The sequence below is a fragment of the Salvelinus sp. IW2-2015 genome, linkage group LG5 (assembly GCF_002910315.2).
Source record: "Salvelinus sp. IW2-2015 linkage group LG5, ASM291031v2, whole genome shotgun sequence".
In the NCBI taxonomy this organism is placed as follows: domain Eukaryota; kingdom Metazoa; phylum Chordata; class Actinopteri; order Salmoniformes; family Salmonidae; genus Salvelinus; species Salvelinus sp. IW2-2015.
In genome coordinates this window covers 33,923,239-33,947,842 of record NC_036844.1, presented here as the reverse complement: position 1 = coordinate 33,947,842, position 24,604 = coordinate 33,923,239, and the positions used below count along the sequence as shown (strand labels likewise).

Below are 24,604 nucleotides of genomic sequence, written 5' to 3'. Positions count from 1 at the left end.
ACTTGTTGGTTATTACTGCATTGTCGGAACTAGAAGCACAAGCATTTCGCTACACTCGCATTAACATCTGCTAACCATGTGTATGTGACAAATAAAAATTTATTTGATTTGATTTGATTTGGTTGTACCTTTGCAGCCTATTCCTGCTTTTGACAAACCTTTCATCAGTGTTCTAGTGGACTGTGTTGGTCCTTTGCCCAAAGCCAAGAGGGGTAACCAGTTTCTCTTAACCATCATGTGTGCTGCCACTTGTTTCCCTGAGGCCATTCCAGTGAGGACGATCACGGCTCCCAGTATTGTTAAAACTTCTTTAGGATTGGTGGGTCCCCTGCGGGAAGGTTGAGCTAACATAGGCTAATGCGATTAGCATGAGGTTGTAAGTAACAAGAACATTTCCCAGGACATAGACATATCTGATATTGTTCAAAAGATACAATTCTTGTTAATCTAACTGCACTTTCCAATTTACAGTAGCTATTACAGTGAAATAATACCATGCAATTGTTTGAGGAGAGTGCACAGTTTTGAACATGAAAAGTTATTAATAAACAAATTAGGCACATTTGGGCAGTCTTGGTACAACATTTAGAACAGAATGCAATGTTTCATTGGATCAGTCTAAAACTGTGCACATACACTGCTGCCATCTTGTGGCCAAAATCTAAATTGCACCTGGGCTGGAATAATACATTATGTGTTATATTCTCCTACATTCCTTTCACATTTCCACACACTTCGAAGTGTTTCCTTTCAAATGGTACCAAGAATATGCATATCCTTGCTTCAGGGCCTGAGCTACAGCCAGTTAGATTTGGGTATGACATTTTAGGCAAAAATTTAAAAAAAGGAGCCAATCCTAAATAAATTATTTTTAACGTTTGGATTTCCGCAGGTAGTGTAATCGGACCAAATTTAGAATTTCATGTCAAAGGTTATTCCTGCAAGTGCTACAATAGTTGGGTGTAACCCATTGCTCCTATTGTACCTACCACCCAGTCTCAAGGTGCTCTTGAGAGATTTCATCAGACTTTGAAGTCCATGTTAAGAGCTTACTGCTTTGAGTTGGAGAAATACTGGGATGAAGGGGTCCCTCTTGTGCTGTTTGCATCGGAAGGTTGATCAGGAATTTCTTGTTTTTCTTTCAAATGTTTCTTTCAAATGATTTTGTGTTTGGACATCATGCCAGAGGTCCTTTGAACTTTCTGAGATAAAGGTTGTTGCATGGCGACACAAACACAAACCTGTTGGAGCATGTTAGCGCTTTTCGATAAAGATTGCAATGTGCCTGTGAAGGCGCAAACGAAAGTTTGGTACGATCAAATGGCCTGAAAACGCACTTTCCATGTGGTTGACCCAGTCCTGGTTTTGTTGCCCATTCTGGGGTCACCATCAATCTCGCTTTTCAGGCCTTTACCCCATAGTGAAAAGAAAATTGTAATTTGGATTACATCATCGCCACACTGGAGCGGAGGAAGTAACAAACAGCTGTGTTATGTCAACATGTTGCAACCGTACTTCACCCGGTACGATTGGACAGAGAAAGTCTGTGGAAACCGGTAATGATGTTCTGCCTGTAGCCACTGCTGCAACTGTTCAGGCTGTGTAAGGGCTATTTGACCAAGAAGGAGAGTGATGGAATGCTGCATCAGATGACCTGGCCTCCACAATCACCCGACCTCAACCCAATTGAGATGGTTTGGGATGAGTTGGACCGCATTGAGACGGAAAAGCAGCCAACAAGTGCTCAGCATACGTGGGAACTCCTTCAAGACTGTTGGAAAATAATCCCAGGTGAAGCTGGTTGAAAGAATGACAAGAGTGTGCAAAGCTGTCAAGGCAAAGGGTGGCTACTTTGAAGAATCTCAAATATAAAATATATTTTGATTTGTTTAACACTTTTTTTAGTTACTACATGATTCCATATGTGTTATTTCATAGTTTTGATATCTTCACTATTATTCTACAATGTAGAAAATAGTCCAAATAAAGAAAAACCTTGGAATGAGTAACTTTGTCCAAACTTTTGACTGGTACTGTTTATATATATATATACAAATGTGTCTGTTTTGTCTATTTAAGTGCTGACAGACAGTAGACACCACGTTTATGCTGGAAAAGGTGACGCATTTAAATTGATAATGTTCTAAAATGGAAGATGTTTTCTGTTGGTTGTGAGCAAACTTGTCCAATAAAAATATAGGATATATTTGTGGTCTTAAGGGGAAGGTGTTACATTCTTTAGTTTTTTCATGTATATTCCAAGGTTGTACGTTAGCACGTGGGGCGCACCAATTGTTGTCACCTCTTTAGTCAGTATGGGTTACACCTGTGCTGGCTTGTCATCTATTTAGTCAGAATGTGTTTCACCTTTAGTTGGCTCTCCCTATTTGATTTCTAGACAAACAATCCTTATTCTATTTTCGATTTTGCTCCACTTATTGGTTTACTTCCTGTCTTTAAGTTTGGTGTGGGTTTTAATTCTGTTTGCCTGTTCTTGGGTAAATTTAGTCGGGGCTCATGGTGAGTGTATTTTAGGCCCCAGTTGTTTTTGCTAGTCAACTTTCAGTGGACACTCCTACGAGTGTCTTCCAGAACCCCTCCTAAAACCCCATCTGTTTCGTTTTGGTTACTGACTCTTTGTTAGTTCCCCCTTCTCTTTGAGTGACATTATTTGGTTTTCTTGCTGGGGAACATAACATTAGTCTAACGTTATTATCAGGCTAGTCTAAAGGTAGTCTCAGGTTAGTCTGACGCTAGTTTTAAGCTATTATCAGGTTAGTCTCATGTTAGTCTCAGGTTAGTCTCATGTTAGTAAAAAGTTAGTCTAAAGTTAGTCTAACGTTAGTCTCAGGTTAGTCTCAAGTCATTATCAGGTCAGTCTCAGTTTAGTCGAATGTTAGTCTCAAGTTAGTCCCAGGTTAGTCTCATGTTAGTCCCAGGTTAGTCTCAAGTTAGTCCCAGGTTAGTCTAAAGTTAGTCTAAAGTTAGTCTAAAGTTATCATCATAGTCGTATGTTAGTATCAGGTTAGTCTCAGGTTAGTCTAAAGTTATTATCAGGTTAGTCTCAGGTTAGTTTAAAGTTGTTATCAGGTTAGTCAAAAGTTAAGGATGTAATAGAATGAGAAATAAGAGTGATATCTCACAGTGAGAGGATGTTGGTGAGGATCAATCTGTGAGAAGTAGCATGTAACCTTTAGCCTCGCAAGCAGCCTGATCTTGCGAGCTTACATGAATGTTCGCTGAGTGGATAACGGGAATCAGTCGGGTAATTATGAGGCTACGTCACCTTAGGCAACATATTGAGATGTAGCTGGGTGGCTAGTTTCTTAGAACTCTGTTTAATTGTGTGCAATGGTACTGCTCCCTAGTGGTATAAACAGTCACATACCGTTAATGGTTATAGTAGGGCAACTGTTCATAAAAGATCAGCATAAATTACAGTTGTTTGTCATCAATCATTCTTACTCTTTTTATATCCAATCTCTCTTGTGGATTTTTACTTTTTATGGTTCGTTTTTGTGGTTATGAAGGGGTATGTGCCATCTTCCAGAATTGCAAAATAGTTTAGCAGGAGAAGTAACTTGAATGTTTATGCAATGTCTAGGTTCTTGTTTTTCAAGAAATGAGGGCAAACTCAGCACTTCCTGATAGTAAAAATAAAAGGTTTACTTCTCCGAAATTGTTATATATGAAAGAATATTTTGGGTAGGTATGCATGGAAAACATACCCTTTACCATGAGTGGCTATGGGGTCAAAGAAATGTATAGTAGCCTACCTGATAGAATAACTTTGCAGGGAATATATGATACTACAACAACTAACTATTATGAATTGGTATCAGGAATTCATAGAAGGTAGGAAATGAATTTGAACTTTTTTATTTGATTACATACTTACAGTACATTTCCATGTATTGGTAAAATGTTCTTACACTCAAGGCAAGACCAAAAATACAGTAATTGTTTTGCTACATTGTTACAAGCACTTTTAATAGGGAAAATATGTTGCTACAATTCATAATAATATACCTACAGTACCAGTCAAAAGGTTGGACACACCTACTCATTCAAGGGTTTTTCTTTATTTTTACTATTTTCTACATTGTAGAGTAATAGTGAAGATATCAAAACTATGAAATAACACATGGAATCATGTAGTAACCAAAAAAGTGTTAAACAAATCAAGTTTTTGAAATGTTCCTGATTGACTGACTGACTGACTGATGTCTTAAAGTAATGATGGACTGTCATTTCTCTTTGCTTATTTGAGCTGTTCTTGACATAATATGGACTTGGTCTTTTACAAAATAGGGCTATCTTCTGTGTACCACCCCTACCTTTTCACAACACAACTGATTGACTTAAACAAATTAAGAAGGAAAGAAATTCCACAAATTAACTTTTAACAAGGCACACTTGGTTGAGAGAATGCCAAGATTGTGCAAAGCTGTCACCAAGGCAAAGTTTGGCTACTTTGAAGAATCTGAAATATAAACACTTTTTTGGTTACTACATGATTCCATATGTGTTATTTCATAGTTTTGATGTCATCACTATTATTCTACAATGTAGAAAATAGTAAAAATAAAGAAAAACCCTTGAATGAGTAGGTGTGTCCAAACTTTTGACTGGTACTGTACATTTCTTTAACTCTCATCCCCTTGGAACGAGCCCAACCAAAACTAATCTCCAAAACAGCAAAACGTGTTCAAAATAAATTGTGAGCCAAGGCTACACACTGGCTAAACACAAAACACAAAAGTTATTGACTGCCCACCATAATATAAAAACGTTTTCGCAGTAACTTGTGTTACTTAGGCATATTGAAACGTTGATCTCAGTTCAGTAAAACTGGTGTTGAGAACTTTGTGAGTATTGGAAACAAATGAAACTGCATATGTAAGTGGCTCCATTCTACAATCATTTTTAAAGAGATGCATTAAGCAGTGGCTCACGAAGCAGTATTCATGGCAGGCTTCACCAAAAAACTTACCAAGAAAAAAACATAAAATAATTTCCTTTCATCTGTGTTTCATCATTTTCTTTCAAGTCGCAAGAGGCTGAATGTGTCCCTCCAGAGAAAGCATCCCAGCGAGCCAAACAGTGCCCCTCTGTCTCTGTATGTGTAGCCCATCTATCTGATGCTGTCTGGTGAAAAAGAGTATGACATTGTTGCCGCCCGTAGCATTGAATGCAAGGGAATACAGCAAGCATTTGGCCTCCCTTGATAAAAATTTAAATGAAATAATAACCAATCGGCGTTGAGCTAAACTGAGTGAGCTCAACTGTGAATGGTCCTGGCGCACCAAAAAAAAAGTGTCAAGGGAAGCCAGCTTGGATTTGCTTCACACAAATAACATCATCAAAAGCAAAACGTCATTGACAGAAACAACTTGAATTGTTGCATCACATTGTGTCATTGTTAGGCTAGCGAGCAAACATTCTAGCCAGGTAGCCTAGGACAACTAAAACTAAAAGCGTGTACTGTATGACAGAGTCATAGACCGTTTCCTCAACATGGAAGAAAGGAGGATGGCATTGGCGTTTCTCTACAAGTAGGGTGAGACATGTTTTTTTCTAGTTGCACAAACAGAGGACAGCGGTTGCTCTCTGGTTTTGTGATGAAACAAAGGTGTGGTTGAAATAATTCTGCCACTGTATCTTCTTATTGTCTCGGCCTTAGACCTATATATCACGGTGTCAAGACATATGAACTAACAGGTTATAGAGCAAATAATGCAATTATCACAACACATAGGTTGTAATATGGCTTTTCCCCCTGACTCGGGTTCCCTAGGGATTTTACCCACGCATCGCTACTGGCATTAAGTTGTCACAGTCCGATCAGAGTTTGTAAAATATCTTGATCTGTGTAAATATAAAAGTTAAATGCGTAGAATAATGTCTGGGTTTATGGTCATTTTCTGTACATAAAATGTTGAAGGCATACACGCTTAGTTCCTTTTAAAACTGTTGTTGCTTACTGGAACTTGACTTTGTACTTCGTAAAAAAGGTACTGAATGACACTAAAACCATGTTCTGTACAATGAGAGTCAAGACATTTGGATAATTTGGTGTGTCTAGTCCATCCAACTCTTGGCTATGACCGGCAGACAGTCATCTATGAACGTATAGTAATGGAGGATGGCCTGATGTGCTCTCAGCAGAACTGGTAGTTGTTATTCCTCATCAGGGGCTTTTCCTCTTCTTCATGGTTCAGTGTCTGATCACAATCCTCACTAATCTTAGCTTGGTCACTCTGCTCTCCTGCCTCCTGCTGTGGCGTCTTGTCCTGCACATTCCTGTAGGTCTGGCAGAAGAAAGGATACTTTGTGTCAAATTAAAAGTGTTGATGTCCCCAAACCATTTTATCCACCAAATTATATTATTCTTACTGTAAATACATTTTAGGAGTACAGAAAATCCTGCTTTAGGAAATAATAAGAAGTTAGCAGAATGCTAAGAGAGAGACTGTAAATGTAAAATGTAAAAAGACTACAGTGGGTCACTTGAGTCCATCTGACCTGGTCTGGCTGGTCAGGCAGTAGACTCTGGATAAGCTGGCCAATGGTACTGAAGGTTGGACGCACTGTTGGTTCCATGTTCCAACACATCTTCATGATGGTGTATCTGAGGAGAACTCTCAGTTTCAGATACTGCAGCAGGTTGTCAGGTTACATCATCTCTTTTCGCCGATCTTGAAATATAATACTCACATCTCTGGAGGGGCAAAGTCCGGCTGTGACATGTGGCATCCATCTTTGATCATCTTGTAAAACCGGGTGTCCACCACAATATTAGGGTATGGGCTCTTACCTAGAAATAACAACAAAACATTTATTTAAAAAAATATATATATATTTTATCACATACTTTGATTCGACATAAGACATAATTTTTGTCATCATGTGCCAGAGTGACCTAGCCTGATCCCAGATCTGTTTGTGCTTTTTCCGACTTCATTTTCATTGGCAAGCGAACAGACAGACTGGCACCCATGCTAAGTGTCAGAGTGACCCACCCAGAGAGAAGACCTCCCACAGCAGTATCCCATAGGACCAGACATCACTCTGCACTGTGTACACACAGTCAAAGATGCTCTCGGGGGCCATCCACTTCACTGGCAGACGGGCCTGGGAAGGAACATAGTTCACAATCATTGGAGAATCTGAGCTTCCTAAACTAAAGTGATTTCTTTATTCCTTTATATTGTTTTATTAACTCACATTTCCTTTCACCACATAGTTGGAGTCATTCTCGATGTCTCGAGCGAGCCCAAAGTCGCAGATCTTAGCCACGTGGCCATCGGTCAATAGGACGTTCCTAGCGGCCACGTCCCTGTGAATGCACTGCAAAGACAACATTGGTTTCACTCATATAATCATGTGTCAATCTGCATGTTACACTACACGAGTTGACTTTAAATTAAAATTACATTTTTCTATTACGTTTTTGGATGCAAGGAAGTCCATTCCCTGAGCCACCTGATAGGAGACCCTCAACAAGTCTTCTATGTCCAGCGACCAGGTGTCTGTCTCTGGATCCTCACATAAAGAACCTATGACGGAGAGAGAGAGGAAGAGAGAGACTATATGAGACTTAACAGTGTATATTACCACCCGTCACTCCATAACCTAGCAGAGAGATAGAGAGAAAGATGGAGGAAGAGTGTATAACGCCCTTCCACTCCACAACCCTCTCTGTGTTACTGCAGTGTGGAGACGGATGTTAATTACCCATAGGGCAGTATTTGGGCCTCTGCGCTGGATGCATGTCCTGGTAGTTGTCTGCGCTGGAGCAGGAAATCCCACTGTCACTGCAGACACATAAAGGCCTGAGAGGTTACACTACGGTCTACACTGGACAGGTACACTGAGTGGACAAAACATTAAGAACACCTGCTCTTACCATGACGTAGACTGACCAGGTGAATCCAGGTGAAAGCTATGATCCCTTAGTGATGTCACTTCTTAAATATACTTTCATCAGTGTAGATGAAGGGGAGGAGACAGGTTAAAGAAGGATTTTTAAGCCTTGAGACATGGATTGTGTATGTGTGCCATTCAGGCGATGAAGTGCCTTTGAACAATGTGTGGTAGTAGGTGCCAGGTGCACCGGTTTGTGTCAAGAACTGCAACGCTGCTGTGTTTTTCACACTCAACAGTTTCCGATGTGAATCAAGAATGATCCACCACCCAAAGGACATCCAGTCAACTTAACACAACTGTGAGAAGCATTGGAGTCAACATTGGCCAGCATCCCTGTGGAACGCTTTCGACACATTGTAGAGTCCATGCCCTGACAAATTGAGGCTGTTCTGGTGTTTCTAATGTTTTGTACACTCAGTGTATTCTGTGTAGAAATGAAAATGTACGGTCAGTGATAACGTAGAGACCATGACGTGCGTCAAGAGGCATGAATGCCTTGTTAGTATAGAATGTAGATTTTGATACGGCACCACAGAGAGCAATGCATAAAATGAGGAGGTCCCTGGCTAGAAGAATGCACAGCTTTGTCACCTGGTTGACGGTATATAAAACATGTGTGGAGACTGAAACTTGTGCCTCACATCTATTTCTCATTTCTCGTTTTGGTGCACTTTCACTAACCCAGAAACCATGTCTCTGGTCGGAGAATGGAGAAAGGAGAGTGAGTTGAGACTAGAGGCATGTTAGTGATCGTTCAGCCCACCTCCTGACACGAGACTCCTGGCTACATGTGTTCTTGTAGTGATCACTATCCCCTGGAACCTCTGGAACCCCTGGTCCACTCAGGATGGAGTCCAGGAACAGCTTGGCCTTGCCACGCAGGAAGTTCAGCAGGTCGCCATGGCTACAGTACTCTGTGATCATCAGCATTGGGCCTGTGGTCGAACACAACAATGAGATGACCGATTTGGTTAACCAATGAAACTCACCCTACAAGTCATGTTACCTTCTTCTATGGAAATGCAAGTACAGAAAAGAGTTTGTCCCACCTCCTTGAGTACACGCCCCCAACAGGTTAACAATGTTGTCATGACATCCCAGGTGACTGAGGATCTTCAGTTCTGACATCAGAGCTTCTCTCTCCTCTGAGTGGGCACTTGCTGCTGAGGAGGAGGAGTAACTCTTTCATTATTGCATGTACTGAGATACTGCTTCATCTATGATGGGAACTACTTTCATGCCAGCATGTATCCAATAGCAGTTATGTATTGTACAATCATTTTGACTTCCTTCTGTAAATTAAAAGCAATGCTGTAGGGTTAAAGATGTTTAGGAACAGTATGAGGAGGCGAACTCACGCTTGAGCATCTTTACTGCCACACGGGTAGTCCTGTTGTCATCGGTCCCCAGACCATAGGCAGTGGCCTCCACAACTTTCCCAAAAGCCCCTGCTCCCAGAATCTGGCCTGGAACACAGAGTATTCAGTCAGTCATTACTGTTTCATGACCTGATCTCTGTTTTAACCCCCAAAACGACAATAAAACATACCAAGCCTCAGCTTATCACGAGGGAACTCCCACTTCTTGTTATAAGGAAGTTGAGTAGGGTCAATAAAGGTGTAGTTATTCCCATCATTGGCCTCGATGATCTTCCACCGGACTTCATATTTGGGTTTCTATGAGAGAAAACATATGTTGTGTAATGGTCTAACTGCAAATGTATTTGGGCAGTGAAAGCCAATGAACGAGTCAGTAAATGCAGCTCACCTGCTTGTATTTGTACAGAACGATGACAAGCAGTAGGAACAGAAGGGCTGCTGTGCTGGTGGCTCCAATGAGAGTGGGGGTGAACAGCTCGGACATTACAAATGTTGGAGTGGCAGCAAGAACATCTAAAACATAGCAAACAACACGGTACATTTGGATGCCCTTGAAGTCAGCTCATGACATTATTCAATACTGAACAGGGAAACGAGAAATAACACTGCCCGTGGCTGTTTCAGTACTAGTCACAGTAAGAGACCACCGGCGCCATGTGAGAATCTCACTAAACGTTTGTTTGTGCAGTATACTATATAGCTGTAATGGTCGTCTTACGCGATACGAAGGTGACCCGATTTTTGCCAGCAAAGTTAAAGGTGACACACTCCACTGTGACCTCCTCAGTTGAGGGACTGAGGGTCAGCTCACTCTGCACCTCCATGGTGCTGGTGAAGAGAGGCTGCACCTCCACGGTGTCATTGTCCGCATCACACCTGACAACAGAGGAACGTCAAGATGAGCACAGACAGTAGGCCTGTTTCATTTAAGAGTGAAACAGCTCTCTCTGCATATTTTGCTGTGCAAAGCTCTTGGCTTATTGGTATCCAGTTAGAGAACCTACAATCAATCAAATTGAGTATATAAAGCCCTTTTCTACAGCATCAGTTTTTACACCTACGTGCTTTGTATTCCTGGGCACTGGTACCAGAGGATTGTGGGAGCTGGGTATCCAGAGGAGGTGCAGATCAGGGTGGTAGAATTCTTCAGTCTGAGCATGGCACTGGGTTTCTCTACTCAGTCAGAGAGGACAGACAGCATCACACTGTGTAAGTCATCATCACGTCACTCTCACAGTACACGGCACAGTTTTGCTCCATATTTTCTCGCTAGTTTGATAGTCGGTGTGACCGGTCACATTGGAATAAGATATCTTACGGTAGACTTGGATATTGAAGGTGATGGAGCTGTCGAGGCGCGTGCTCCTGGTGTGGAGGGTGTACAGGCCCCTCTCCTCAGACCTGACTCTGTGTAGCAGCAGGCTGCTCTCGTACCTACAGGATGACAGGACAGGATCAAATAACAGCACCGGCTCCTGTATTTATTCAGCATCTTTTACAAATGATGTGGTATACACATTCAGAAGCAGGGTAATTATTGGGGAAATAATGACCTGTAATTGTCTTGGGCGGTCCATGTGTCGCCATGAGTGGAGATGTTGTGACTGTGAGACATGGGCACGTCCCACCAACGCTCCTTGATTTGGGGATAGGCCTCGATCAGAATGCTTATCTCAAGGTTCTCCCCTTCTTTCACATTGACTAAGGAGCCATTTTGGTATAGATTGGGTGACAGGCGGGGTATGAACCTAATGTAAGGCTCGTCTGAAGAAGGGAGAAAGACAAACAGAGAGAGAACATTTAAAGATGACATTATTTTGATCACAAACTTCAACAAAACTTAACATTTTAAATTATCACACCGCCATTTCCTTTGAGGATGCTAAGCTGAGTTACACTTTTAAAACCGGTTTCCATGTTTGGTGTTTGTGGAGATCAACACTAGCTTTGTACTACCATCCTGATCTCGCAGGCTTACGTAAATATGATCCCATGTAGCCAAACATATTAGATGTTAGCCAAACATATTAGATGCTAGCCAAAACATATTAGATGTTAGACAAACATATTAAATGTTAGCCAAACATATTACATGGTAGCCAAACATATTAGATGTTAGCCAAACATATTAGATGCTAGCCAAACATATTAATGTTAGCCAAACATATTAAATGTTAGCCAAACATATTAGATGTTAGCCAAACATATTAAATGTTAGCCAACCATATTAGATGCTAGCCAAACATATTAATGTTAGCCAAACAATTAGATGCTAGCCAAACATATTAGATGCTAGCCAAACATATTAAATGTTAGCCAACATATTAGATGTTAGCCAAACATATTAGATGCTAGCCAAACATATTAAATGCTAGCCAAACATATTAGATGTTAGCCAAACATATTAAATGTTAGCCAAACATATTAGATGTTAGCCAAACATATTAGATGTTAGCCAAACATATTAAATGTTAGCAAACATATTAGATGTTACAAACATATTAAGTTAGCCAAACATATATGTTAGCCAAACATATTAAATGTTAGCCAAACATATTAGATGTTAGCCAAACATATTAGATGCTAGCCAAACATATTAGATGCTAGCCAAACATATTAAATGTTAGCCAAACTATTAAGTTAGCCAAACATATTAAATGTTAGCCAAACATATTAAATGTTAGCCAAACATATTAGATGCTAGCCAAACATATTAGATGTTAGCCAAACATATTAGATGTTAGACAAACATATTAGATGTTAGACAAACATATTAGATGTTAGCCAAACATATTAGATGCTAGCCAAACATATTAGATGCTAGCCAAACATATTAGATGCTAGCCAAACATATTAGATGCTAGCCAAACATATAAATGTTAGCCAAACATATTAAATTAGCCAAACATATTAAATGTTAGCCAACATATAATGCTAGCCAAACATATTAGATGTTAGCCAAACATATTAGATGCTAGCCAAACATATTAGATGTTAGCCAAACATATAAATGCTAGCCAAACATATTAGATGTTAGCCAAACATATTAAATGTTAGCCAAACATATTAGATGTTAGCCAAACATATTAGATGTTAGCCAAAATATTAGATGCTAGCCAAACATATTAAATGTTAGCCAAACATATTAGATGTTAGCCAAACATATTAGATGCTAGCCAAACATATTAAATGTTAGCCAAACATATTAGATGTTAGCCAAACATATTAAATGTTAGCCAAACATATTAGATGTTAGCCAAACATATTAGATGTTAGCCAAACATATTAAATGTTAGCCAAACAATTAATGTTAGCCAAAACATTTTAGATGTTAGCCAAACATATTAATGTTAGCCAAACATATTAAATGTTAGCCAAACATATTAGAGTTAGCCAAACATATTAGATGCTAGCCAAACATATTAGATGCTAGCCAAACATATTAAATGTTAGCCAAACATATTAAATGTTAGCCAAACATATTAAATGTTAGCCAAACATATTAAATGTTAGCCAAACATATTAGATTGCGAGCCAAACATATTAGATGTTAGCCAAAACATATTAGATGTTAGACAAAACATATTAGATGTTAGACAAACATATTAGATGTTAGCCAAACATATTAGATGCTAGCCAAACATATTAGATGCTAGCCAAACATATTAGATGCTAGCCAAACATATTATATGGTAGATCAACACTCCCTTTCCCTAATGCTTACCTACGACCTGCAGGTAGGTGGTGGACCTGTTGGCCCCAGCCTCATTCACGGCTGTACAGGTGAAGTTTCCTGTGTCAGACATGGTCACAGCCGGGATAGTCACAGTACTGGTGATGTGGATCTGCTTGTCCTGCTTTACTTTTTGTAAGAAGTTCAATGCCTGTATATATATAAACAACACCAACATATCAGTTCAGATCTTCAGACAGATACTGTTTCATACAAGCTAATAGGAAACATATATGATTTAATGATAGAAATTGAGGACAGGTTACTGTTGAACTGACTTTGAGGGAGGAGTGTTTCCAGGTGACGTTGTAGAAGTGGTTAGGGTTACTGGTGATGCAGGGGATGAGGAGCTCCTCTCCCACAATACTCACATACCCATCTACCTCAATTAACACAGACGGTGGCCAACGCAACCCTGGAACATACACATAGAAGTAGATGTGTTTAGATGCTTTGGGACTAATAACCTCAATGCAATGTCCAACAAATACAAAATGCACAGACATCTACTTCATCTTACTTTGAATGACATTGATGTTGATGTCTTTGGAGCGTGTTGTGACCCCATTGATCTTTGCGCTGCAGATGTAGTTTGCACTGTGGCTGGTCAGAAGGTGTCTGATGAGGATCCCTCTCCTGGGATTGACAGTGTAGTTCATGTCAGGGGGTGTTGGGTCTCCGTTGGCCATACGGAGGGACAGGTCTGTGGCACTGGGGTCTGTCAGCTGACAGAGGAGAACATCCCCGCCCTCCTTAACATCTTTCATGTTGCGGGGGGTTACCAGAACATTAATGGGATCTATAAGGAACATAACAGGTTGAGCAATGTTGACTTAACTTGTGACATATTAGCTGATAAACATACAATGTTGTGTGTGGCTTTGGCAGCTGGACAGATAATAATAATAATAATGATAACTTAACATTTCTAGAGCGCATTTCCCACTCTCAACGTCCATAAAAGATGTCATGTCATGAAAACACTTACCTTTCACATAGATGTGGACCTCTGAGAACAGGTCTGGTTGGTTGTCATACACACACTTGTATGTGCCAGTGTAGTCTGCTGTAAGGTGCCTGGTGGAAATCATACTCCCCTGTTTAGTGTTCCTCTTTTTGAACGCTGTGGTAGACCAGGTGGCTGTACTGTCCCCCTCACAGGTCAAGGTGAACGACGTTCCTAAAGGCAAAGTCCTCTCAGTCTCCCACAGCAACACAGAGTTCAGCTTGATCACTGGAGGACTTCGCTCTGTCAACAAACCAAACACAGAACCAGGAATAAACTATCAAGATTAACAATCCCTCACATGTCCATCACATGTCCCTCACATGTCCMTCACATGTCCCTCACATGTCTATCACATGTCCCTCACATGTTTCCTCACATGTCCCTCACATGTTTCATGGAATATAGACATAGACTACGGTAATAATAGATTTCAATGAATTATCACATTTGTAACTCTAAAACCTATCTTCTCAGGGATGAACATGTTCAAGTGGATGCCCCACTGATTTGTATTTATTCCGTTTATATATTTGATCTTCAACTTCAATCATTACATGTTTTAAATATGTGAACATTTGTTCAGAGATCTCTCCATTTGACACATTTGTAGGGCGATTGAATGTGCCGTGGACAGCTTGTTGTACAGATTGTTGTTTTTCAGGGTGGTGGTTGAAAATGTTTTGAACATTTTAAAGACCACTGAAAAATATAACACTGATCCATCCTTGCATAAGGAGTAATAGTCAGATGGAATTGAGTCATCAGCAGTAAATGCAGAGCCGGACAGATAGAACAGGATCTACCTTGGACAGAAGAGGAAGAACAATTTAAAGCTACAATATTTAACTTTTTGGGGCGACCCCACCAAATTCTTAAAGAAATATGAGTTATAGATCTCTCATTCCCATTGAAGGCCAGTCTAAGAAGCAGTATATCTGTTCTATGTGCTCTATTTCTATGCCTCCCATTCTTAAGTTTCGTTTTTACGTCTTTTACTTTCTCGTTTGTACACCATCTTCAAACCGCTGAAATTACAATATTTTTGGTTATTGAAAAGATATTTCACTGCAGTTTGGATTGTACCAAGATTCTCTACATTGTTTGTTTTGTCACATTAACTGAAATTAGGCAAATTATTAGAATTGTAGCAACCAGGAAATGGCGGCGCATCACAAGGAAGACTTGTAAAATAAATGTTATTTTGAATCTGTTTATTTGGTTTTCAGGCGATTCAGACAGTGATGCTATACATTGGTAATCAATCATTTATGTTATAATCCAAAACAGTAAAAAATAAACAAATCAGATAATGTGATTTAGTACTGGGATATCAGACTGTGATTGGTTCATAAGTTAATTGTTAAATCCATACAAGCAAATTGACTTTATCAATGCATTCTCTATTGTATGCCTTATTGAACACATTTGGTTTAGTAGCAGGTTATTGCCCACAATCTGAAACTGGATTGAACTGCTGCTTAGTTTGTTATGAAGCTTATTCATCCTGATTGGACAGCCTGTCTCATGCAGGTTAAGATCTGAGCATCTCATTGGCTGGCAGCGTTGGGTTTCTTGGCCAGGTCCTGGAGGTGGGTGGAGATGCGGGACACCTGCAGCAGCAGGGCCTGGTGGTTCTCCACCAGAAGACTCTGGTGTCTGCCCAGGTTCTGCAGGTTATTCAGGTGCTGAGCTCCCTGGTCCTTCATGGCTTTCAGCAGGTTGATGACCTCCCTCTGGCCGCTGGACACCTCTCGGTGCTCCTGGACCAGCTGAGACAGCGCCTTGACCACCTCTCCTTTCCAGCTAGCAGCTTCTCGCTGGTCCTGGGTATGTTGGGAGAGTAACTGTTTCAGCTCATCCACTCCACAGCAGAGAGACGTAGGGGCTACCACCGGGTCTGGGGGAGCCTGACTGAACTCTGGGTTGGCTGGGAGGAAGACTGGTTTAAGGTCCCCCATGGTCATGCCAACTGGTTCGCTGGCAGAGGGTACTTTGTCACCTGAAAGAGGGTGAAAACACATTGTCTCATTGTTGAGTGATGAGTGAAGAATTCCCATTTTAATACAAAGCAAGAAACCTGCAAGAAAAATACATTTTAATTGACTGTACAACACAGTATTTCACTTGTATTGTATTAAATACTAAAATGGACATCAAACAATCCACTTACTTTGAATCAGTGAAGCGCATCGTCTTGAATTTCTCCTCTGTCAGGCATGATGCCAATACTTCAGTACCAAAGTTATGTCATTTGCTGTTACTGACATATAATTTTATCATATGGGGAATTATGAGTTATTTCAATTTCAATGCCTTAGGTATCATCCATAGAAAGGTGGTAATATTTTTTTTTTTCTTGGTATACATCAATGTCACCAGAGATAATTATTTTTGCAATAAAAGCTTCTGTCTATTTCATATTTGAGTGTTTTTTTCAGGGAGAAAGGGGAAATCAATCAATCAATCAATCAATTTTATTTTATATAGCCCTTCGTACATCAGCTAATATCTCGAAGTGCTGTACAGACACCCAGCCTAAAACCCCAAACAGCTAGTAATGCAGGTGTAGAAGCACGGAGAGTGTTCCTGAGAAGAAATGAGAGTGTTCCTGAGAAGGGTTTAAGCATGTGTCTTTTTGTGTGTGGATTTTTTTTTTACGAAACCCCCGATAGCGTCTAGCTCCAGGAAACACATTGTGCTCGGGACTTGCTGGACGGATCCAGGTCTCGGGGGGCCTGTTTCCCAATCCCACTCTCTCTTCTGCTTTTTCTGGGGAGGCGGCGGAGTGGGGGGAACCACCAGGAGCTGGACATGTTCTGTTAGCTCTGTGTCTACCCCCCACCCCCTGTGACCCCCCTGCTCTCAGATGCCAGAAGCCACAAAGCTAAACACCTGCTCTCACTGCAACAGTCTTCACTATGACATTTTATTAATTTGAATCCAAATTCTGTTACATGCATGGTTACATTTTTTTGAGAAAAAAAAGATGAATTGTCATAAAAATGTAATTAAGATTAAATCGCATGTATCTATTGTGTTAAATATTTAAAACAAATGTATTTGACTGTTATGATGGCAATTCTATCCATGCAAAATACAAAAAAAGTTGGTCTTTTTTTTAAACAAAACAACTCATGAACATATGATACATTTGTCTGAATATTGACAGCACCATGATATTTAAATGAGGTCTCGTTGGTTTAAAAAAATCATGACACATCCTCTGAACAATATTCATAGAACAAAGGAGCTGATTTTAAACCACTTCCTACAGTCTCACATTGATTAATGTGCTTACCTTGGGCTGTGCAGAGCATGATGCCCAGGAAAAGGGCTAGGAAGAGCATATTCTGTCCCTCTCACTGTCTGTTAGTCTCTGTCTATATGTCTGTCCTCTGGGTAGTCTGTCTGCTCTACTCAAGGGTTGTTAAGGAACTGGTTGACTGGGGTGGCTTGTCAGTCCTGATATCATTACAACTTCCCCTAACTCACCTCCCACAGTGCTTACAGCCAGTACATATTAAAGTAGTTCGGGTGTTCTGAATTCTTTTGATGGATGAGTCGTTGTCTATTAGTAAAGTATATCAATGTTTATACAACGTATTTACAGACGGCCAGTTAAATTAGACATGAGTGGAAATAAGAGTAAACATTTTTATGACATGTATTTTAATTTAAAAAAGGCTAAATTCCACTAAAACACCTTGCAGTACATTTGCTGTGTAGCAATGTAGGCATCTCAATTAATTTATGGAGTTAATTAAAAATAGATATGTGTACTTTTTTTTTTTTTCCCATCTAAGAAGCTTAGATATCGACAGCATTCTTCAGCTTATTCAGAATCATCCCTCTACTGCGTGTTATTCCATTTTACTATTACGTAGGATACCGAACAGAACAGGGAAAACAACGGTTGCCCGGTTACAGTATTGCAAAGTACATATATACCTTTGTTATGTAGGTACAGTACAAACGATATATATACGATTTATACAATACAGAGAGCACAAATTGAAAGAGGACACAATTCTGAACAATAAAGGCACTTCATTTGATATTAAAAGACATATGAAAAATCATTTAAACATCATGAAAACTATGTCATTTAATACATCTCAAGAAATTGCATGTGAAGTATCAAATGCCCTTTTAATGTGTTTGAGTTGACACTCAAGGACACTAGCCATAGACCTTTCAGTACAGAGCTGGATGTTCAAAAGTATTCTGTACAAGACAATGCTCTAGCCAGGCAAACAGATTAGGCACAACAAAGATATATTGTACTATTTATGAAACAAATGAATTCTGACATTTACAATCAGTGTCTTTAATATGCTACTGAAACATGATGGAACAGCCCTGACCAACAAATAGCATGAGAACCTTTGGATTGGGTAGACCTGCTTCTAGTTTTGTTGCACCTTGTGGAATGATCTAGAATACACTTTCAAATGGGAGGAACTGGTGCCTCTAGGTTGCTAGGGGACCTTTTCACTGAAGAATGTGTCTGTTTATGATTGTGTTTGCTTCACGTGTATTGTTGTGTATAATAACGTCTATATGAATGTGTCGTTTAATGTTTATTGTATTTTGATGTGTATTGTTGTGCTAAACAGGGCTCATCTGTTAAATAGACCTTGGTCTCAACATTGACCCCCTGTCAAAATAAACGTTAAATAAAAATGTAGTGCTTAATGTTTTTAATCAATTATTCAAAACTTAATTTAGATTTAAATTGGTAAGGCATTTGATAAGAATGTGAGGGGCAAATATAAGAGGCACATTACTGCAAACTTACAGATGTTGGATCTTAATTTGACCCAGTTTGCTTCAGCAGGAAAATAATCCTGCAGCAACAGGAAATGTGAATTTTTATGTGGATTATAATTAATGGAAATTTTTGTAAGGGTTGATGAATTTTTGTATGGGAAAATCAAGTCTGAAATTTGAAGTGGAAATTTAAAAAATAAAATAAACCTCAAATACACTACAAGTTCTCCTGCAACAGGGTGATCAAATTAAGATCCTATATCTGTACATTCTATATATATTTCTATTCTCTCTTCAAATATACTTTTCTTTACAATTTGACAACTTCAATAAGATAAAAATAGCATATAATATGACAATTTCCATTGACATTCTTCAAACTGCTGATGCTGTTTTTGTAAATCATAAAATGAAAAGGGGAAAAGTACCTTTTTACATTTTATTTTATTTTACCAGGTAAGTTGACTGAGAACACATTCTCATTTACAGCAATGACCTGGGGAATAGTTACTGGGGAAAGCAGGTATATATCACTAATATACAAAAATAATGACGAGAAGAAATAATAACCAGATCATGTTTCCTAAAAGGTCCTGCAACATTTGTGTTTAACTAACACACATTGTCATGTGCAACATTGTTCTGTATAATAGACTCCTCTAACATCAGCTCCCTAATGAGGCGACAGGAAACTCTCCTCCACTTAAGGGATGCATGGAGACTGGGGGAGCTCGTCTTCTTGTGTGAGGGCAGATACAGTTGAAGTCGGAAGTTTACATACACCTTAGCCAAATACATTTAAACTCAGTTTTTCACAATTCCTAACATTTAATCATAGTAAAAATTCCCTGTCTTAGGTCAGTTAGGATCACCACTTTATTTTAAGAATGTGAAATGTCAGAATAATAGTAGAGAGAATGATTTATTTCAGCTTTTATTTATTTCATCACGTTCCCAGTGGGTCAGAAGTTTACATACATTCAATTTGTTTTTGGTAGCATTGCCTTTAAATTGTTTAACTTTGGTCAAACGTTTCAGGTAGCCTTCCACAAACTTCCCACAATAAGTTGGGTAAATTTTGCCCCATTCCTCCTGACAGAGCTGGTGTAACTGAGTCAGGTTTGTAGGCCTCCTTGCTCGTACACGCTTTTTCAGATCTTCTTATACATTTTCTATAAGATTGAGATCAGGGCTTTGTGATGGCCACTCCATTACCTTGACTTTGTTGTTCTTAAGCCATTTTGCCACAACTTTGGAAGTATGCTTGGGGTCATTGTCCATTTGAAAGACCCATTTGCGACCAAGCTTTAACTTCCTGACTGATGCCTTGAGATGTTGCTTCAATATATCCACCTAATTTTCCTACATCATGATGCCATCTATTTTGTGAAGTGCACCAGTCCCTCCTGCAGCAAAGCACCCCCGCAACATGATGCTGCCACCCCCGTGCTTCACGGTTGGGATGGTGTTCTTCGGCTTGCAAGCATCCCCCTTTTTCCTCCAAACATAACGATGGTCATTATGGCCAAACAGTTCTATTTTTGTTTCATCAGACCAGAGGAAATTTTTCCAAAAAGTACGATCTTTGTCCCCGTGTGCAGTTGCAAACCGTAGTCTGGCTTTTTTGGCGGTTTGGAGCAGTGGCTTCTTTCTTGCTGAGCGGCCTTTCAGGTTATGTCGATATAGGACTCGTTTTACTGTGGATATAGATACTTTTGTACCTGTTTCCTCCAGCATCTTCACAAGGTCCTTTGCTGTTGTTCTGTGACTGATTTGCACTTTTCGCACCAAAGTACATTAATCTCTAGGAGACAGAACGCGTCTCCTTTCTGAGCAGTATGACGGCTGCGTAGTCTCATGGTGTTTATACTTTCGTACTATTGTTTGAACGTGGTACCTTCAGGTGTTTGGAAACTGCTCCCAAGGATGAACCAGACTTGTGGAGGTCTACCATTTTTTTTCTGATGTCTTGGCTGATTTCTTTTGATTTTCCCATGACGTCAAGCAAAGAGGCACTGAGTTTGAAGGTAGGCCTTGAAATACATCCACAGGTACACCTCCAATTGACTCAAATTATGTCAATTAGCCTATCAGAAGCTTCTAAAGCCATGACATCATTTTCTGGAATTTTCCAAGCTGTTTAAAGGCACAGTCAACTTAGTGTATGTAAACTTCTGACCCACTGGAATTGTGATACAGTGAATTATAAGTGAAATAATCTGTCTGTAAACAATTATTGGAAAAATTACTTGTGACATGCACAAAGTAGATGTCCTAACCAACTTGTCAAAACTATAGTTTGTTAACAAGTCATTTGTGGTGTGGTTGAAAAACGAGTTTTAATGACTCCAACCTAAGTGTATGTAAACTTCTGACTTCAACTGTACCTCTTCCTCTGTGCTGCCTACTGGCTCTTCTAGGAAGGTTTCTGGCTCAACTAGGGAGGCTGTATCAGTATTATTATGGTCAGTCATGCTAATAATGGAAGGTAGAAAAAAACAGTGGTTTTACTTTATTACGGCTTTATTACTGTCAGAGGAAAATAATAAAACGGTGTTATTGTAAGCCTGAGTGTCACTGACCAATTATTGATAACAATAAGCAAGAAACAAAAACCCAACATCCAAAAAGCTTTGAAGGAAAGCTGCCATGACATGAGGCAGTGCAGAATTGGGCAATCGTCAAATGCTGCCCCTGACTAACACAGTCACACTTCCTGTGGAAAACTGGCAGCCACAGGGTTTACAGATTAGACACACACTCTGTGGAGAGAACGTCCTATGTTACCTTGATGTACTCTGTGTGGCGGTGTCCAGCACCTCACCACCTCCTGCTTCTGCCTCTATGACTACATGGATATCTGGGATGTCGAGGATGTATTCAGTCTGGGAGGGGCCAGCCTCCTCCCAGGTCTCTCCTGTCTTCTGCCCTCCTAGATCCCCTGAGGAGACTGGTTCCCTGCTGGTCTAGGTTTGGTTTTGACTACAGCTGGGTGGTCGCTCTTCGGGAAAGCTCTCATTCACCTGGGTGTATTTCTGGGACGGTTTGGAAATTATATGTATCTACTAATTGTAGATATACATGAGAAATCAACATATTAAATCACCATAGTATTGAGGATGATCTATCATGGTTGTCTTTACCTTTCTGTAAGTCTTAGTCAGTAGGTTTCCCATCGAATGAGCTAGAGAGGAGAACTGTGGCCTCTTCTCCAATTTCTCATCAACACTTGCACATGACATCATAGCTGAAAGAAACAAAATCAAACTCAGAGTTAATGTCACCTTGTCCTATGTTTTACTTACAACCACAAACATTCCTACAGACAAAGAGAGACGGATGAGGCCTCAGATCTTGTCTGTACCATGAGTGGGTTTGGGCATCCTATAGCCTCTCTTCAATGCAGTGTAGAACTGTTGATTCACAGGAATGTCAGGATAGGGCGTTCCTCCTGAAGTTAGGCAAAAACAGGGCACATACCTAATATCAAGACATGTATTCATAAATGATCTCTAGTTGCAATAAATAAACAATTAAAATAAATCCTTAATATGCAGAGAATATTCTATTTACCTAGGGTAAAGAGGGTCGCCCTCAGGTGATAAGGGTAGGTAACAACACATCTGCCACACTGATCCTCAACACAGGTGCCCCTCAGGGGTGCGTGCTCAGTCCCCTCCTGTACTCCCTGTTCACTCATGACTGCATGGACAGGCACTACTCCAACACCATCGTTAAGTTTGCCGATGACACAACAGTGGTAGGCCTGATCACCGACAATGACGAGATAGCCTATAGGGAGGAGGTCAGAGACCTGGCCGTGTGGTGCCAGGACAACAACCTCTCCCTCAACGTGATCAAGACAAAGGAGATGATTGTGGACTACAGGAAAAAGAGGACAGAGCACGCCCCCATTCTCATCGACGGGGCTGTAGTGGAGCAGGTTGAGAGCTTCAAGTTCTTTGGTGTCCACATCACCAACAAACTAACATGGTCCAAGCATACCAAGACAGTCGTGAAGAGGGTACATCAAAACCTATGCCCCCTCAGGAGACTGCAAAGATTTGGCATGGGTCCTCAGATCCTCAAAAGGTTTGACAGCTGCACCATCGAGAGCATCCTGACTGGTTGCATCACTGCCTGGTATGGCAACTGCTCGGGCCTCCGACCGCAAGGCACTACAGAGAGTAGTGCATACGACCCAGTACATCACTGGGGCAAAGCTTCCTGCCATCTAGGACCTCTATACCAGGCGGTGTCAGAGGAAGGCCCTAAAAATTGTCAAAGACTCCAGCCACCCTAGTCATAGACTGTTCTCTCTGCTACCGCATGGGAAGCGGTACCGGAGTGCCAAGTCTAAGTCCAAGAGGCTTCTAAACAGCTTCTACCCCCAAGCCATAAGACTCCTGAACATATAATCAAATGGCTACCCAGACTATTTGCATTCCCCCCTCCTTCACACAGCTGCTACTCTATGTTGTTATCATCTATGCATAGTCACTTTAATAACTCTACCTATATGTATATATTACCTCAATTACCTCGACTAACTGGTGCCCCCGCACATTGACTCTGTACCGGTACCCCCCTGTATATAGTCTTGCTATTGTTATTTTACTCCTGCTCTTTAATTACTTGTTACTTTTATTTATTATTCTTATTTATATTTGTTTATTTTTTTTTTGTTAACTGCATTGTTGGTTAGGGGTTTGCAAGTAAGCATTTCACTGTAAGGTCTAAACCTGTTGTATTCGGCGCATTAGACTAATAACATTTGATTTGATTTGATCTCCCAAAGCTGAATGCCAAAAGACCAAACATCGCTCAAGGTTCTGTAGAGGTTCTGGAAGATACTCTCTGGAGCCATCCACTTCAGTGGCAGGAATGTCTACAATATCAGAGACATACATTAATATATGCCATTTAGCAGATGCTTTAATCCAAAGCGACGTACAGTCATGTATGCTGTTAGGTAATCCACTGAGCTACAGAGGACATTAGGTAACCTATTGAGCTACAGAGGACATTAGGTAACCTATTGAGCTACAGAGGACATTAGGTAACCTATTGAGCTACTGAGCTACAGAGGACATTAGGTAACATATGAGCTACAAGAGGACATTGGTAACCTATTGAGCTACAGAGGACATTAGGTAACTATTGAGCTACAGAGGACATTAGGTAACCTATTGAGCTACAGAGGACATTAGGTAACTTGAGCTACAGAGACATTAGGTAAACTATTTGAGCGGTACAGAGGACATTAGGTAACTATTGAGCTACAGAGGACATTAGGTAACCTATTGAGCTACAGAGGGACATTAGGTAACTATTGAGCTACAGAGGACATTAGGTAACTTATGAGCTACAGAGGACATTAGGTAACCTATTGAGCTACAGAAGACATTAGGTAACCTATAGACTACAGAGGACATTGGTAACTATTGAGCTACAGAGGACATTAGGTAACTATTGAGCTACAGAGGACATTTAGGTCGTAACCTTGAGCTACAGAGGACATTAGGTAACCTATTGAGCTACAGAGGACATTAGTAACTTATTAGAGCTACAGAGGACATTAGGTAACTTTATTTGAGCTACAGAGGACATTAGGTAACCTATTGAGCTACAGAGACATTCGTACCTATTGGCTAAGAGGACATTAGGTAACTGTGCTATAGAGACATAGGTAACCCAATTTAGGCCAAGACAGGTGTATATAGAATTACAGATGTAGTTTGTGGCAAATGGCCTTCTGCTTTGTTCGGTAAGTGACGCATTGAC

The 24,604-nt window shown here is 40.2% G+C and overlaps 1 protein-coding gene, 1 long non-coding RNA gene and 1 pseudogene across 2 annotated transcripts in view; 1 reads left to right on the top strand and 2 right to left on the bottom strand.

The window, feature by feature from the left end:
• The window catches only part of LOC139027788 (uncharacterized), a 331,562-nt gene that overhangs the window by 172,216 nt on the left and 134,742 nt on the right, over positions 1-24,604 (top strand). The window lies entirely within an intron of this gene.
• On the bottom strand, positions 3,864-14,284 carry LOC111964399 (macrophage colony-stimulating factor 1 receptor 1). Its single transcript, XM_023988296.2, has 20 exons — positions 14,030-14,284; positions 13,562-13,840; positions 13,320-13,456; positions 13,033-13,192; positions 10,862-11,072; positions 10,627-10,742; positions 10,370-10,481; positions 10,027-10,184; positions 9,697-9,821; positions 9,479-9,605; positions 9,288-9,395; positions 8,979-9,092; positions 8,693-8,864; positions 7,738-7,817; positions 7,450-7,559; positions 7,228-7,350; positions 7,023-7,134; positions 6,718-6,817; positions 6,526-6,631; positions 3,864-6,311 (listed from the first exon to the last, which is right to left on the bottom strand). The coding sequence occupies exons 1-20, from the start codon at positions 14,130-14,132 to the stop codon at positions 6,162-6,164; spliced, it is 2,703 nt and encodes a 900-aa protein (XP_023844064.2). The 5' UTR covers positions 14,133-14,284; the 3' UTR covers positions 3,864-6,161.
• LOC111963737 (platelet-derived growth factor receptor beta-like) overlaps positions 19,494-24,604 on the bottom strand; it is a 19,363-nt pseudogene continuing 14,252 nt past the window's right edge.

Bases quoted from the DNA above. Each gene is read 5' to 3' on its own strand.
- LOC111964399 (XM_023988296.2), bottom strand. From the start codon at position 14,132: ATGATTTCCACCAGGCACCTTACAGCAGACTACACTGGCACATACAAG. The intron at 10,743-10,861 runs GTCATTATTTCC...GTCATCCTGTAG, and splicing joins ACCGCCCAAGACAATTACAG to GTACGAGAGCAGCCTGCTGC. The intron at 7,351-7,449 runs GTAATAGAAAAA...TTGTCTTTGCAG, and splicing joins ACTTCCTTGCATCCAAAAAC to TGCATTCACAGGGACGTGGC.